Below are 14,399 nucleotides of genomic sequence, written 5' to 3'. Positions count from 1 at the left end.
CTTTCAATCATTACTCTTGGGAGATGAAATATTAGGCTTAAATCTTGGAAAGATAGGTCAAGCAAGTTTTAACTTTGAACTTTTAGACGACAAGGCAAAATGAGGTGACCATTATAACGTAGCAATTAAAGTGGACCAGAATTTCAGCTCACAAAAAACTTGGCATTTTCATGCAAATATAATGTCATACTAATGTGAAAGAGTTCAGATTGAAATTTAAAACAAAAAGAAAATTAAAATAAGAATTTAGAACTTACTTTCCCTTGACATTGATCTAGTAATAAACATAAGTTGAGTAAATATTACATCAACTCACCTTGACTCAAAAGAACCTTTCCAAAAGTCCATGTATCATCCAGCATCCATAGGCAAGCTGCATGACCCGGCCTTGGGGCATGAAATTTCAAAGTGGGAATGGACAGCCGTGACAAATATGGTGCCAGAGCAAATGTTTGGTTAAATAATATGAATCATATTGAAAGAGCCAATAGGATAACTAACGAAAAACTCCAATATGAAATTTAGAAGATTTGATATAGATCATATAATCATAAATAAAGCAATGATTGAAGATGAAATTTTTGTAAGTATGGAAGATTATAACACCCCGTTTTAATCCATGTGTGAAGCTTGAGTTACAGTTTCAAGCATTTAAGAGCAGACAGAAGGAGATAGACAAAAGCCAGAATAAAGAAACAAAGGATTGAAATCGAGTGTGAGGAAGATCGTAATAGGGAACGAGATAAAGAGGGAAGGAGCAAACCTGGAAACGCCAACAACTCACTTCGTGAGTAGCAAGAGTGCAAGACAGAGCCAAAAAATTACAGTCAAAGCAAAAGAGCGACGGAACAAGAAATGAAGCAAGATAGGATGGAAACTGAGCGGTTGGTGTCGTGTGCAAGCTGAGCAACGCAAGTGAGGCGACAATAAGCTTATATTCAAGCAATTGCATAGACGAGCGAGGCCAAGTCGAATCAAGCATGTGCAAGTGGTACGCATCAGAGAACGGGAGAAGCTTTTTCTCTTAGTTTGATCACCTGTGCAAGAAAGGTGAACTCTGCCTCTAAAATGTGGCGATCAACCGGCTATGTTGTCTCTCCCCTTTTAAAGCTAGGGTCTCCAAATCTTGTCCGCAATGAACTAATAGATACTTACGTGCATCTCCCGTTTTATCTAGGACCAAGTAGTGATCTTATCTTTTCACTCACGCTAGCATAGGTGCTTCAAATTTTGCCACCAAAATAATCAGCTTTTCTTTAACATATTGGTGGTTAGTTTCATCATTATGTCTGGTGGGACGTCCTAGTACTCAAAAAAATTCCATCTGAAGCGACTCGATGAACTCTTCTGGATCCACATGACCGTCAAAATGTGACAAATCCATCATTACATCAAAATCCTGGCTTCTCGGATATTTCAAGTAAATTCTTCTAAGTAGAGACTCTTCATCTCTGAAATCTCTAACAGGTACTTCACCTCTTTATTCTCTAAAAGACACTTCCTCTATGAAAACAGCCAGGAACTACACTATTCAGGTTGTCAGCAGCGAGGGGGGATGGCGTTGTCAGTGAAGGAGGATGAAGGGGATTGCAAGACAGCAAGAGGATGGTTGTCGGGGCAGCCGCAATGAGGAAAGGTGCTGGAATTGGAAAAGCCGAAATGAAAACAACGACAGTAGCAGTTAGAGGGTGGTTTTAGCAATTAAGGGTGGTCGGGAATGATTTGGGGAGGATGTGCAAGCATATAGTGATGATAATCGCCTCCTCGAAAGAGAGATACAGCCAGAATACCCCCCAAACCTTTGATACAGCCCTCGAAAGGAGAAACGGATGTTGGCGGCTGTCCTAAATAATACTCATAAAAGAAACTAAATCTAGAACATCAGAAATGCGAATAACAATGAGATAAATAGGAGTGGCCCAAGAAGATCGGTCGACTCCTCATAGCAGAAAAAAACCTGGAACGAACTAGTCTAGGCAAACGGCGTTGCGACCTCATTCTCAAGACTCCCGCGTCGGGAGAAGGAGGTGCTCCTGCGTTACATAGAGTTTAGTACATTGTAGAACTACAACTATTCACTAGGTTGTTTTTAAACTTAAATTGCAGTTAAAATGTTTCTTCTAAAGAAATCTGACCTGAATTAAGATGACTAACATGAGAGAAAATATTTACTGAAGGAGAAAAAATGTTGATTGATATCAGATAGTATTATTTTTATGTTTTGTTTCTTTTCTTTCTTAGAACTGTGTTACTCTTATGTGCTTTGTTTGGATAATGATTCGCATATTATGTGGTTTAGTGGCCCTTTATTTTTTTTTGGATGATTCGTTATTGTAATTATTGTGAATGTTAGATAAATATTACACTACCGTCCAATTGTCTGCTTCTACTTGAAATTTCCAAGCTCCCGATCCAGTTCATGAAAATTAACTAGAACCAGGCAACTATAGGTGCGCAATAATAGAACTTCTTAGGTATTAAACCTACACATGATACAAAACTTGCCATTGCAAAAAAACTAATCCAAGTAATCAATAAAGGATTAATACCTCAACTGTGAGGGGCATCTAAAACTCTGAACTTGTAAAATTCAAAGGCAACTGTCCATTCTCTTCGCTGCAACATTTTTAGATGAGGCTATAGTGTTGTTCTGCTGTATTTTGAGTTGACTGAATTTGGGGCAATGCATCAGCAAGAAGACAGGATTTCAGCAGCTAGAAGTGCAAGTTTGCAGCAGCAAACAAACACAGATCTCAGTAACAAAACATGCAGTTCAAGGCCTATGGGCAAAAGTTCAATGTAACAGTTACCACAAAAATAAAACAGTACGGTTTTCCAATGAGGAATTTCAGCAAACAGCAAGATGGCAAAAGTGCAGCAGAAAACTTTTGCCCAATATATTTTACCTCGGGAGAAAAGAGGAGGAAAAGAAGATGGAGTGCGGTGAAAAAGACCTAAAACCAAAGGAATGGAGACGTACACAGAATCTGTGAAGCGCAGATAACTATGGCGGCAGATGTCTTTTCTTCAGCAATTCATTAAAAAGTGTTTAATGCAAGTGACAGCGACCTCAGAAGCAGAAGAGTGAGGGAAAGAAACATTGTGGACAGTGGGAATAATACAGAAATATTGAAGAAGCCAGATAGAGCAAAGGAGGATAGCAGCAGTTTGTTATGATTGATGTGATGAACTGGAGGCATTGAGTTGATTTCCATTTTTCTTAAATGGAGGGTAGGGTGGTTTCTATGCAATTAACTGCTGGAATAGAAAGTGATGATATGGATAGGAGAAAGAGATGAGAGTAAGAGGAGAGGGGATGGAAAAGAACCAATCTCGACACAAGTAAGAGAAGTAGAGTGCAACAAAGCATTCGAGCGCTTTCATTTCCTACAACAAAAAGCTTTCCATTCGATTCCCAAAGAGGCCATACATTAAAAGAGAGATGCATCTAGATAGCTCATAGAACATGCAAATACAAACAATAACTAGCAAATCATAGAAAAAGACGATATAGATCCAAACACATAAATATACCAATAATCTCAATTGCATAGAATCATCCCAACCAAGACAGTGAGAATCAAATATGTCTAAGGGTATGGCATGTGTTGAGATGTGCAATATGGTGATTGTCAATTTACGTGAAGGCCATTTTAAACAAATTTAAGCATATGTTCAGTAATTTTGTCATCATTGTTAGCCTTGTCCTAACTATTTGTGGTCAGCTTTATAAATCCTAATTTTTATTTGTTCTTGGCAAGTGATTTCTAATGAGTAAAAAAATATTCCTCGCAAATCATTTTGGCACAAATTTACCCATGCAACCTCAAGATTTGTCCCGCTCATTCATATTCTTCTAACAGTATGTCAATATCTTCGTCTGATGGACCATATTCTACCCTTAGTTTAATAATCTTATCTTGAATAGATGACACTCTAACCATCCCTATAATACAATTATTCTTTAATTTATCCGTCCAAGTTGATGTTCAACATTGTAAAACATCCAATGGCAGATAAAAGATAAGAAGCCCACCAAAGTCCTGCCATTTAATTATCGGGAAACTTTGCAGTTAAATGTTGTACCATTAAATATTTAAACACATTTAGGAGCTATCCTAGAATTAGCATATTCATTGAAGTTAGGCATAAGGTAAACACCGTAATTCACCATGAGAAACATAGTTTATTATTTCTCATAAATTATTCCTTTTTGCAAGCATTGTGAAAGTATATTTTTAGAAGTAGTCTTAGACGGTCGGTCACATTAAATGTCAATCATCCGATGTAGCCGTCAATGGAAAAAAAATATTTTTAGAAGTAGTTTTACACTTGGGCATATTGTATAAAAAATAATCTTAATTTATCAGAATAAAATGAAAATATGACAGAAAATAGGACTCAATGGAGAAAAAGGATCCATGTAGCCGTCCCCACTTAGTGGGTTAAAGGCTTACTATTGTTGTTGTTGTCGTTGTAGTATATGTCCGTTCACTTAAAAAAGAAAAAAAGCTTGCATTGGTCTTAAATTGTGTGCAAAATCTTCAATCTTTAAAATAGGCAGTTATTAGTATTTAAAATGGTAAAGGAAACATCAATTCCCGAATTAGAAAAGTAAAGATTAGTTCATCAATTAGCTGGATAACATAAAGAACCAATATATACTACATTGCTTCACCTAAAATATCTTCAACCTACATCCAAGCACTGCTAAATGTAAGTTCTGTTGGAGAACAACAAAGGAATGTCTTCATCTATTTCGTTCCCCTCAAAGAACTCAAACTTCCAATAGCATCTATGTAGGCGTTAAGACAATATGGAACATGCAGTTTAATTAAGAACTATTCAATCTAAAACTATTCATGTCTGAAAAAAAAGACCCAATCCGTCCCATAGCTCTCATGCGAACAAAGCATATTTATTTAGGAGGCCTTTTGAGATTAGGAGAAATCAACTACATGATATTAAAAAAATAAAAATAAAAGATTCTACACAGAATAATTAATCACAATGAATAAAGAAGTGAATAATCAATACCATATAATGCTGAAGCTTATCAACCTCAGTAGCATCACAATTAGAGAGCTGCTCCTCATATGGAGCACGAGCACTGCCCATTTCCAGGGCTTTTTGGTATGCAGAGATGATATTGCTTGAAACTCCATCAAATTCGGAATTCACATCATTTAGATTCCCTTGTTCAGCCTCCCAAAGCTTGTAATCTGTAAGAGTTGACCTCAGATTAATTAAAGGTACAGATAACTGACGATAGAAAAGAGATCGAATGCGTTGAGCCTGCTTTACTTTCTCCTGCATAAATAAATAAAAAGATTGCTCAAATTAAAGATGACCCATAATGTAAAAACAGTGATATTTTTCAAAATCAACAAATTTGAACCTCATTATCACTCCCATCAATTGTTAGAAAGACTGCCTGCTCAAATTCTCTGTATGCTTCCCAAATATTTCCTCCCTCAGAAAAATGCAATCCAGCAGCAGTAAGAGCATGCTCGAATAAAGTTCTCATCTTTGATAAACCAGCTGGCGCACATTCTGACACCAACGGATCATGTTCTTCAACAAATTCTAGATAATCACACCACAGAGGCACAAACTGCATTACAAACAATGCCAAAAAAATGGTCAATGCATTCCTGCTGGATAGTCAGAGCAGCATGGAAAATAGACCTACCAAATATTCATGAACCCCACGTTCATAAATCTTCTCAATTTCTTCAAAATTTTCAGACCTATTGGATGGAAAAACAAAATATAAAAAATGCTTCAGAAAAATTTTCAGTGATATTCATAAGTTTACAATAACTGCACCAAAAACAATCCAGGGTTCAGTAATATGAAATGCTTAGAATAATAAAGTCGCTAGAAACTAAATAAGGATGGCAGGAGACAACAGATCATTTCAAATTTGTCCAACATGAAGAAAATTGATTGAAAACAGTAAGCTGAAAAGAAATGTCAGGAGAAAGACAATAACTAAATAAAAACTAGTCACAAGATCAGAAGCTTCACATTTAACTATAAATGGAAAAAATTACGGATTTTACATTAAAAACAATGTGAACGCCTATAATAAAAAATTTAATTGTAGTAAAACAAAAAAAAAATTTATGCCTTGGACGCCTGTAAGGGTCTTTACTACATGTACCATTTTCGGTCAGCTCAACTTCTCCTAAAGTAAAACGACCATATGTTTGCAAGAGAACATTGATCTTCAGCACACTCGCAAGTATTAGTGGCCACAAGAAGCACAAGTTTAAGTGGTTTAAAATCAGTATATCCATAAATAAAAGTTGCATAAGATAATATGAAATAAAAACATAATCATGAATAAACCCAAGGATGCTTTTTGAAACTCAATTTGTACTCATTAAAGATGAGATTCAGATAAGGATTTTAGACGCAAGTAGACGTTATTATAAGTACTTTCTCAAAATTGTAAGAGAACATACTCTGGATTTAGAGTCGCCTCATCTTTTGCCCAGTCCTGCCACATTTTTGGGCTTAAAGGAAAATATCTATTCATGGATTCCCTTGCTTGTTGAAGCTTTTCAACATGACCATGTTTCCTCAAGTGTTGTATATACTGAGCAGATATAGACAAGAAATGCAATTTCAAATAGAGAATCACAAATATAATTAAAATTGTAAAACATTTCAAGAAACAGGTAGTTTAATGGCTTCCATAATTGATGATCAGTCCAAACTAAGAAAGAGAAAGAAATAGCAGTCACTAAAATGCAAGTTTTTACATGATTCAGATGGACACTCATTTATATTCAAATGCAGAAGATCTAGCACACAAGTTTAACATGGCCATTTATAAAGTTCCTCTAAGAGGCAAGAAGTATGATTTGATTTTAGAAATCACAGCATATCTTCAGTAACCTAAAGCAACACATTACTTGTATGTGGTTTCCAACCTTTGAATGAGCATATACATAGCAAATTATTAGGGCAGAAAAAATTTTGATAATCTCTGCTATGATAATTCAAAACAGTAACATCACCATTCCCTTAAAGATAGCCGAGCCAACAGTTCAAGTTGAGACAACCGCCATTCTCAAGGTTCGTCTTTGATTTGTACATTAACCGAAAATCAAGATGGACCGAAAGGAAGAACAGGGAGTTGTAAATCAAATGATAGATATGCACCACCCCCCCCCCCCCCCCCCCCTACATATTATGGCTAAACCTAAAGGGCAACTGAGACCGTTCTAGGTTTCCTAGAAGGTGTTTGAGGATGGAATCTAGAAGTGAGATGTTAGAGAATGGGGAGAAAAAGTGAATATGTGAGGTTCATGAAGATCAGAAGGAGAAATGGTAATTGAGCCTTATGTCTAAGAGAAAGACGGCAGGAAACACAGTGAAATGATGTGATTGGTGACCACCGACGCCAAGGGAGAACCACGACCTAGTCCTAGACAAGATACAAGCACACCAATTGCACAATAAAAGGATGCAGCACTCCTTAGAGTTAAATTACAGTGAAAGAATATCAAAAATGCATAAAAACACCAAAAGTTCCAAAACCATAAATTAATAACATATTTCTATGCCCCAAATCAAGATTAACCGTAAAAATAATATAAATAAGTTAAATAGGAAAGCTTAAGAGAGGACCAACAAACCCATGGGGCTAGAGTAGATTGAATCGATCTCCTAAAACAGTTCACAAATCTTTGGTTCGCATGTGAGCGAAAGCGGGAGGGACATCTGAATTATTCTCCCTAGATAGGAGAGGGTTTGCATTCTTCACTAGAATCTCTTGGATCTTCATAATATGATGATAGATCAGAAATATTGAAAATAACAGAGATGTTATAGTCTATAGGCCCCTCAATCTTATATGCATTATCATTAATCTTTTAAACAATATTGAATGAACTGTCAGCTCAAAAATTGAGCTTTCCAAAAACCATACAAGAGACTTCCTTTTTTAGCATAATCCATATTAAGTCTCCTCCCTTAAAATTTTAAGATCTTTTGGACTTGGTGGTCCACTTTTAGTACTGGTATTTTGCTTGACAATTTTCTTTCTCACCTGCTCATGAAAGATCTAAATCTCTTGGACCCTAGTCTCCACATGACTGCTAAGCTTAGTAGAGGAAAGCATAAGTATTAACTCCAAGGGTTTGAAAGTTTTCCACCCAAATACGATCTCAAAAGGATTGTGACATAGATTGGCAGGAAGAACGATAAGAAGAAAACTCATACTGTAGAAAGATTAAATCTCACTGCTTGATATTCTTGCCCACAAATCACATAAAGAGTGAAACGGTTGTAAACAAACTAAACTTGCAGAAGGATCAAATCATATTGCATGATATTCTTGTCCAAAAAACAGTTGATGAGATTTCCCAAACTCCAATTTACCACCTCGGTCCATCCATTCGTCTGTGAATGAGCTACTGAACTAAATTGAAACATTGTGTTAAGTAATCCTCTCAAAATGACTCAAAAATTTCACGTCTATATCTGAATTGAAATTCATGGGCTTTCTGAAATACAATTCTGCAATGTATGAAGCATCTAGCATATTATAGCAGGATATAAAATGTGACATATTGGAGAGGTTATCCATACAAATATCATAATTGAATCATTGCTTTGTTGGGTTCATGGGAGACTCACAATGAAGTCCACACTCACATTCACCTAAGGCAATTCTAATTTACGTAACGGAATATAGAGACCCGTATTCTATCCCCAGGTCTTAGTTAAACGACATATCCTACACAGTCTGATAAGCCTCTCGAAGTCCCATTTCAATCTAGGTCAGTAGAACTCTCTTTCACTAATGAATCAGTCTTATCTCTGCCAAAATGCAATGCCATCTATCCATTGTGGCACTCCTACAAGGCTCTCCTTGAGTGACCTCCTAAGAATAGACAATCTATTCTGATGAAATAAATAATCATCTAATATGTGGAACTACTCATACGGCCTCTTCTGACAATGATTTTGAATATCTTGAAAGTCTTCATTGGTGCCATATATCCTTCAAAAATTCTAAATCAACTATCTGTGAATGTATGAAAGTAATTAGCAATTGATAGCGACTCAACTCATCAAGTTTTGATACTCGTCATAATGTTTGAGCACAAAATAAAATAAGGAAATAAATTTCACCCATGAGCATGCCAAATTTCAACTTGTTGTTACTATTCCAGAATTTCATGGCTTCGTGATAAGTGAAAAACTAAACTCGCTCACCAATTAATAGTGACTTCAGTAATTGAGGACTCTCACAATGCCGTAAAACTCTCTGTAAGTAGAGTACTTCTTCATAAACTCATTCAACTTCTCATTGAAAAAAGCAATAGTCTCCACCTTAACTCGACATGGCTCTAATTCCAACATTGGAGGCATTACACTCCAACTCAAACATCTTATTAAATTTGAAAGAGCTAGAACATGATTCTGAGTAACTTATTTCTTCAAGGCATCAAAACTAGCATGTGTCTCTTCTGAACAAACAAAAATGTTAGTCTTAAGGAGTTTCATCAAGGATACCATAATGGACCTGAAATTTCTGATAAATCTTCTAAAAAAAAAATGGTCCATAAAATTAGTGTATCTTAGTGAATGACCATTGCCTGGACCAATTCACAATAGCCTTGATTTTTATGGGGTTCATCTCGGTGGGCAGTTGAAACAATATATCCAAGGAAACAATTTATTGAGAGAGAAATTGATACTTCTGAGGCTGGTCATATAGCTACTTTATTTGTAAAATCACAAACACCTGTTACAAGTGGTGTAAATGCTCTTCTACTAAATGATTGTACATCAAGCTAACATTGAAATATACAACTACAAAATTCTTAATGAAGGCTCAAAAAATTTGGTTCATCAACCTCATAGAGGTAGTCAAAGTGTTGGATAAGCCAAAAGGCATAATTAGGGATTAAAAAAAGCTTGTTATTCATGAAAAGTTCATGTTCTGCTTGTTAAGTAACTTGTATTCGATTTGTTTGTTAAGCAAGCAAGTCAAAAACAAATATTTTTTTAGAACTCGATTTATAAACAAATTAAACACAAATAAAGATTTGTTCATTCGTGTCGGCTCATGTTGACTCAAAAAAGTTAAATAATTAAAACATGATATTTATTTATATTTGCTTTTAATATAGTATTTAAAAAATGCTAAATTTTATCATTTTTAAAAAATTATTTGGGTGATATAATTATAAAAAATATAATTTTTGGTGATCGGTATGTAAATATATTGGATTTTGGTAGTATGTATGTAAATGCATCAAAAAAAATAAAAAGAAAACAAAAAAGTTGAGTAGGCCGCGGAAATGTTTCTTTCCACCTTTAGTCCCACATCTAAGAATAATATTAAATTATTGTTGTTTCAAAAGAAAAGAATAACTCTATTTTGTAAGCATTTAAAGTAGCCTGGCCATGCAGGCAGAAATGGAGTGCTTCCCAATGTTTTTGATAGTATTTAAATATAAAGAAATGGGTTGTATGAATGTGAATACCTGAAAAACTATCTTTCAAATAGCCCGCTCATTGGCTTTTAGTCCCACATCGGGAGTACTAAAGTTACCATTGATCTTTAAAAGTATAAAAGGGAATGAAAAGTGCAAAAAATCTGTGGTGTACATGATGGCGGATGATGTGCACTCAACTTGATAAAGAATTAAATGAGTGTGGTCAGCTCGTTAAATATTTAAACAAGTAGAATACACTCAGTTAAATATTTAAACAAGTAGAATACACTCAGTTAATTCAAACAGATGAGCTTATATTGAGTCGAACACGAACAGTTCATTCACAAGCCATTTCAAACACGAGTCGAACACGAATAACAAAAAATTTGAACAAGCTGAATACAAACAAGACTTGGGCTCGCTCAAGCTCAACTAGTTTACACCCCTAGGCATAAGCATCTACTAACACCGTCTATATCAAATACTGAACATGGTCTTCCACTCATTTGCGAACCTCGTTCAAATTCTTGATGAAGAGTCGAAAAATTTCCTTTGTTTATAGTGTGCTAAGAGAAACTTACATAGCATCTCCTCCAATTTGGACCAAGTAGTGATCATATTTTTTTCTCTCAAGCTAGTGCAACTACTTCAAATTCTCCCATCATAGAAAATAATTCTTCTTTAACTTAATGGCAATTAGGTTAACACTTCTATTAGATGGAAGATTCTTGCAATTAAAAATTTATTTCATTATTGAGAGCCACTTAATAAACTCGTCTAGATTCATTGACCATCAAAATCCTACAAATCAACATTCACGCCAAAATCGCCCACATTCCTCCTATACTCAATGTCAAACCAACGCAGCATTGGCTTTTCGTCATTGAAGGCTTCTTGGTGAAAGTAATTTTCATAATCTAAGGTGGTCACCATTATTATTATTGGTGACTTTCACTTATTTTCTCCTTTCAAATTCAACAAGCCTCCGCTATAATTGAAGGAATTTTAATTGAATATCATCCATGTTAAGCATCTAAACACTCTATTAAGGGTTTCTCCTTGGCATCATGTTGTCTTACTCATCAATATAGAGTTTCAACTACGATAGGATTGAGGTTCTAAGGTTGGTAGAGGGTTTAGATCTACGTGGTAGGTTTAGAAGTAAACTTTTTAAAGAGGAAGGAATATTAGATTTTGAAGGTTTAAGGTTATGGTTATAAATCAAAATTAGAATTTGGCTCTAATAACAAATAAGGTTATGGTTATAAATCAAAAGGTGTTTGAGGATCGAATCTATAAGTGAGATATTGGAGAATGGGAAGAAGAAGTGAATATGTGAGGTTCTGGAGATCGAAAGGAGAAGCGGTAGTAGTTATCGTTATCCTGGAGAAAGGAAACAGGAAACATAGTGACAAGATGTGATCGGCAAGTACAAACAGCAAGAAAGATCCACACCACCTAGTCCCGGACAAAATACAGGCACACCATTAGCACAATGAAAAGGATACAACAATCCCTAAAGTTGAATCACAAAATATAATAATAATAATAATTTAAAAATGCATAAAAATACCATAAACCCCAAAAACAAGTAATAAAAATATCTTTATATGTCGCAAAGCATAATTAACCCTAACAATAATCTAAATATGGTAAATAGTAAACCCTAAGAAGGGGCCAACCAACACATGGGCCTAGAGTACCTTGAGTTGATCCCTCCTAGACTGGTTCATGCGTCTCGAGTCTGCCTGGGAGCGGGAATAAGAGCAAGAGGGCCACCCGTGTCAACAATTGTTTGAGTTGAGTTCAATACCACTAGTATTTTTAGTTTATCTTTGATTTATCGCACAATGCATCTAGCCGATATTAATTTAAATACCTGAAAAAATGTTAAGTAAACTTGATTGATATGTACGTCCCCATGATTCCCTCCCACTTTGTCATATATTGTGTTTAAAACAAGATGAACTGAAAGGCTGACAGTGTGTTGCAATATTGATTCATATATATGCCCTCCACCCATGTTCAAGGAAAGTACTATTAGTGTTATGCAATCACATCATTAAGAGCAGAGAGTTCAAAACAACTGTCCAAATAAATAAAAACAGTTAACATCATAATTCTCTTACAAATAAGTAGGGAAATTGTTTAAGTAAAGTTTGACGGCATCACCACTCCTAATTGTTATCTTTAATATCTTAAATATTTTCTGCAAACCATTGTGTACTGCAAGGCCTGACAGCATGCATCAACATCAGTTGATACATATGTCCCAATCATAACTGAAAAATCTGGATGTTCCCCACCCCAAAAAACAACATTCATGTGAACATAAACGAATTCTAAATTCATTAAAAAACATAAGCCTCAAAATTTTACACTAATTTTACACTCTAAATGTTATAAAATTTTATGATTTTATTTGTGAATTTGGGTTGGAGAACAGGTGAGTGAAAATGAATATATAGAAAGTCCAAACACGTGGAAACATAAAATATTCATGAATATATGAGACTCCATGATCCATGAATAAATGTGATTATCCATAGATCATAAATGGAAGTCACTTTCCATATACGCCAATGAAAATGAATCTCTATAATCACCAAATTATGCAACCCACTATTCTAACGGCTGGCGTTAAAGTTCCATTTGTATGCCTATAAATAGAATGATGATTTCATTGGTAAGGGGAAGATCATGAATCTCTATTTTTCATAACTTATCACTAACAATTTATTAATTCATCTTTCATTTTCTTTCTTCTCCTCTTCTGGACATTGGCATTCAATAGTCAAAAATATTATAAATGTCATCATAAGATTCACGCTCACAGAGTTTTATATATTGGAAGCAAAATGTGCCAGAAAATTTTGCAAGGAGGCAAATTGCTCAAAGTATAATATACAAATTCGGGTGACACGACCAAATAGACTGTCCTTAGTATCCTGATTTCATGTTTCTGTCACATGCATGCTTGATACATTATCTTAAATATATTTTTTAAAAAAAATATTCAATTTAATTTAACACACATGAACCTCAAATATTTACTCAATTTCAACCAGATTTAATTTTTTGCAGTTATTTCTAAATCCATTTGACGATTTCAATGAAAACAAATAAACGGATTGCAGCCCGGCATATTCCTTTTGATATTCACTGTTCCAACATCCGACTTCAGAAAAAGAGCATTGTTGATCTGAAGCAGTTAAAAGGGACGGCCAAAGTTCCACAACAGGCAAATAGCACGGCGATTATATGCTCATTGTCGAAAAATTTAACAGTTTAGCCACAAAATTGATGAATAGGGGTGACGGGATTTGGAGACCTGGACATGGGCTTCGTAGTTTAAAGGGTTTTCTTCAAGCTGCTTCTCTAGGGCTCCAATCTCGAGTTCCTCCGCAGTTTCTTCGTCGGAATCGGAGTCTGAAAAACTAGGGCTGCCGGCCGACGCCATCTCGTCGTCTCTGCCCTCATGGTTAATGTCATCTACGTCCCACTTCACTGCTATCTCTTCCATGGAAGAAAAAAATGTGAGTTGAACTGTTCGCTCGGAGATGCTCGGAGCCTCCGACACAGCAAAACTGCTCCGGTCTCCCCTCGCGAGCTCCGGTCTCCCCTCGCGAGCTCCGGTCTCCGAAAGCCGTTGGCCTGCGTTTTTTTTTTTTGCCTAAAATGGCATAATTTTATACAATCCAAATCGTTTAGTAGGGCTGTAATGCTCCGCTCGTGTTGGGCTCCTTCCACACTTATTTGTATTTGAAATGGCTCCTGAGGCGTGTTATGTTCGGCTTGGATAATATTTTCTGTCTCAAGCTTGGGTTGAGTTCGGCTCGCAATTAGAGGAATTAGAAGAGGAAGAACAAATTCTAAGCTCTCGTCACCGAAACTCTTTCGCGATTTTGAAAGGAGAAACAGATGACTTGAAAGTGG

The 14,399-nt window shown here is 35.6% G+C and overlaps 1 protein-coding gene across 2 annotated transcripts in view; it reads right to left on the bottom strand.

Moving 5' to 3' along the window:
- Positions 1 to 14,155, bottom strand: part of LOC110030629 (squamous cell carcinoma antigen recognized by T-cells 3) — a 65,890-nt gene extending 51,735 nt beyond the window's left edge. The window contains exons 1-5 of one of the 2 annotated variants that reach the window (XM_020733432.1): positions 13,795 to 14,155; positions 6,471 to 6,604; positions 5,693 to 5,750; positions 5,399 to 5,614; positions 5,038 to 5,310 (exon numbers count right to left, since the gene is read on the bottom strand). In XM_020733432.1, the coding sequence (XP_020589091.1) occupies positions 5,038 to 5,310; positions 5,399 to 5,614; positions 5,693 to 5,750; positions 6,471 to 6,604; positions 13,795 to 13,986 (873 nt within the window). In that variant the 5' untranslated portion in view covers positions 13,987 to 14,155. The remainder of the gene's footprint in view (positions 1 to 5,037; positions 5,311 to 5,398; positions 5,615 to 5,692; positions 5,751 to 6,470; positions 6,605 to 13,794) is intronic. The other variant, XM_020733433.1, reaches the window with a different exon arrangement.
- Positions 14,156 to 14,399: the final 244 nt, after the last annotated feature.

This window comes from Phalaenopsis equestris, unplaced genomic scaffold (genome assembly GCF_001263595.1).
Source record: "Phalaenopsis equestris unplaced genomic scaffold, ASM126359v1 Scaffold000745, whole genome shotgun sequence".
NCBI lineage: Eukaryota > Viridiplantae > Streptophyta > Magnoliopsida > Asparagales > Orchidaceae > Phalaenopsis > Phalaenopsis equestris.
Note: the sequence above shows the minus strand (reverse complement) of the source record. Positions and strands in the feature narration are given on the sequence as shown.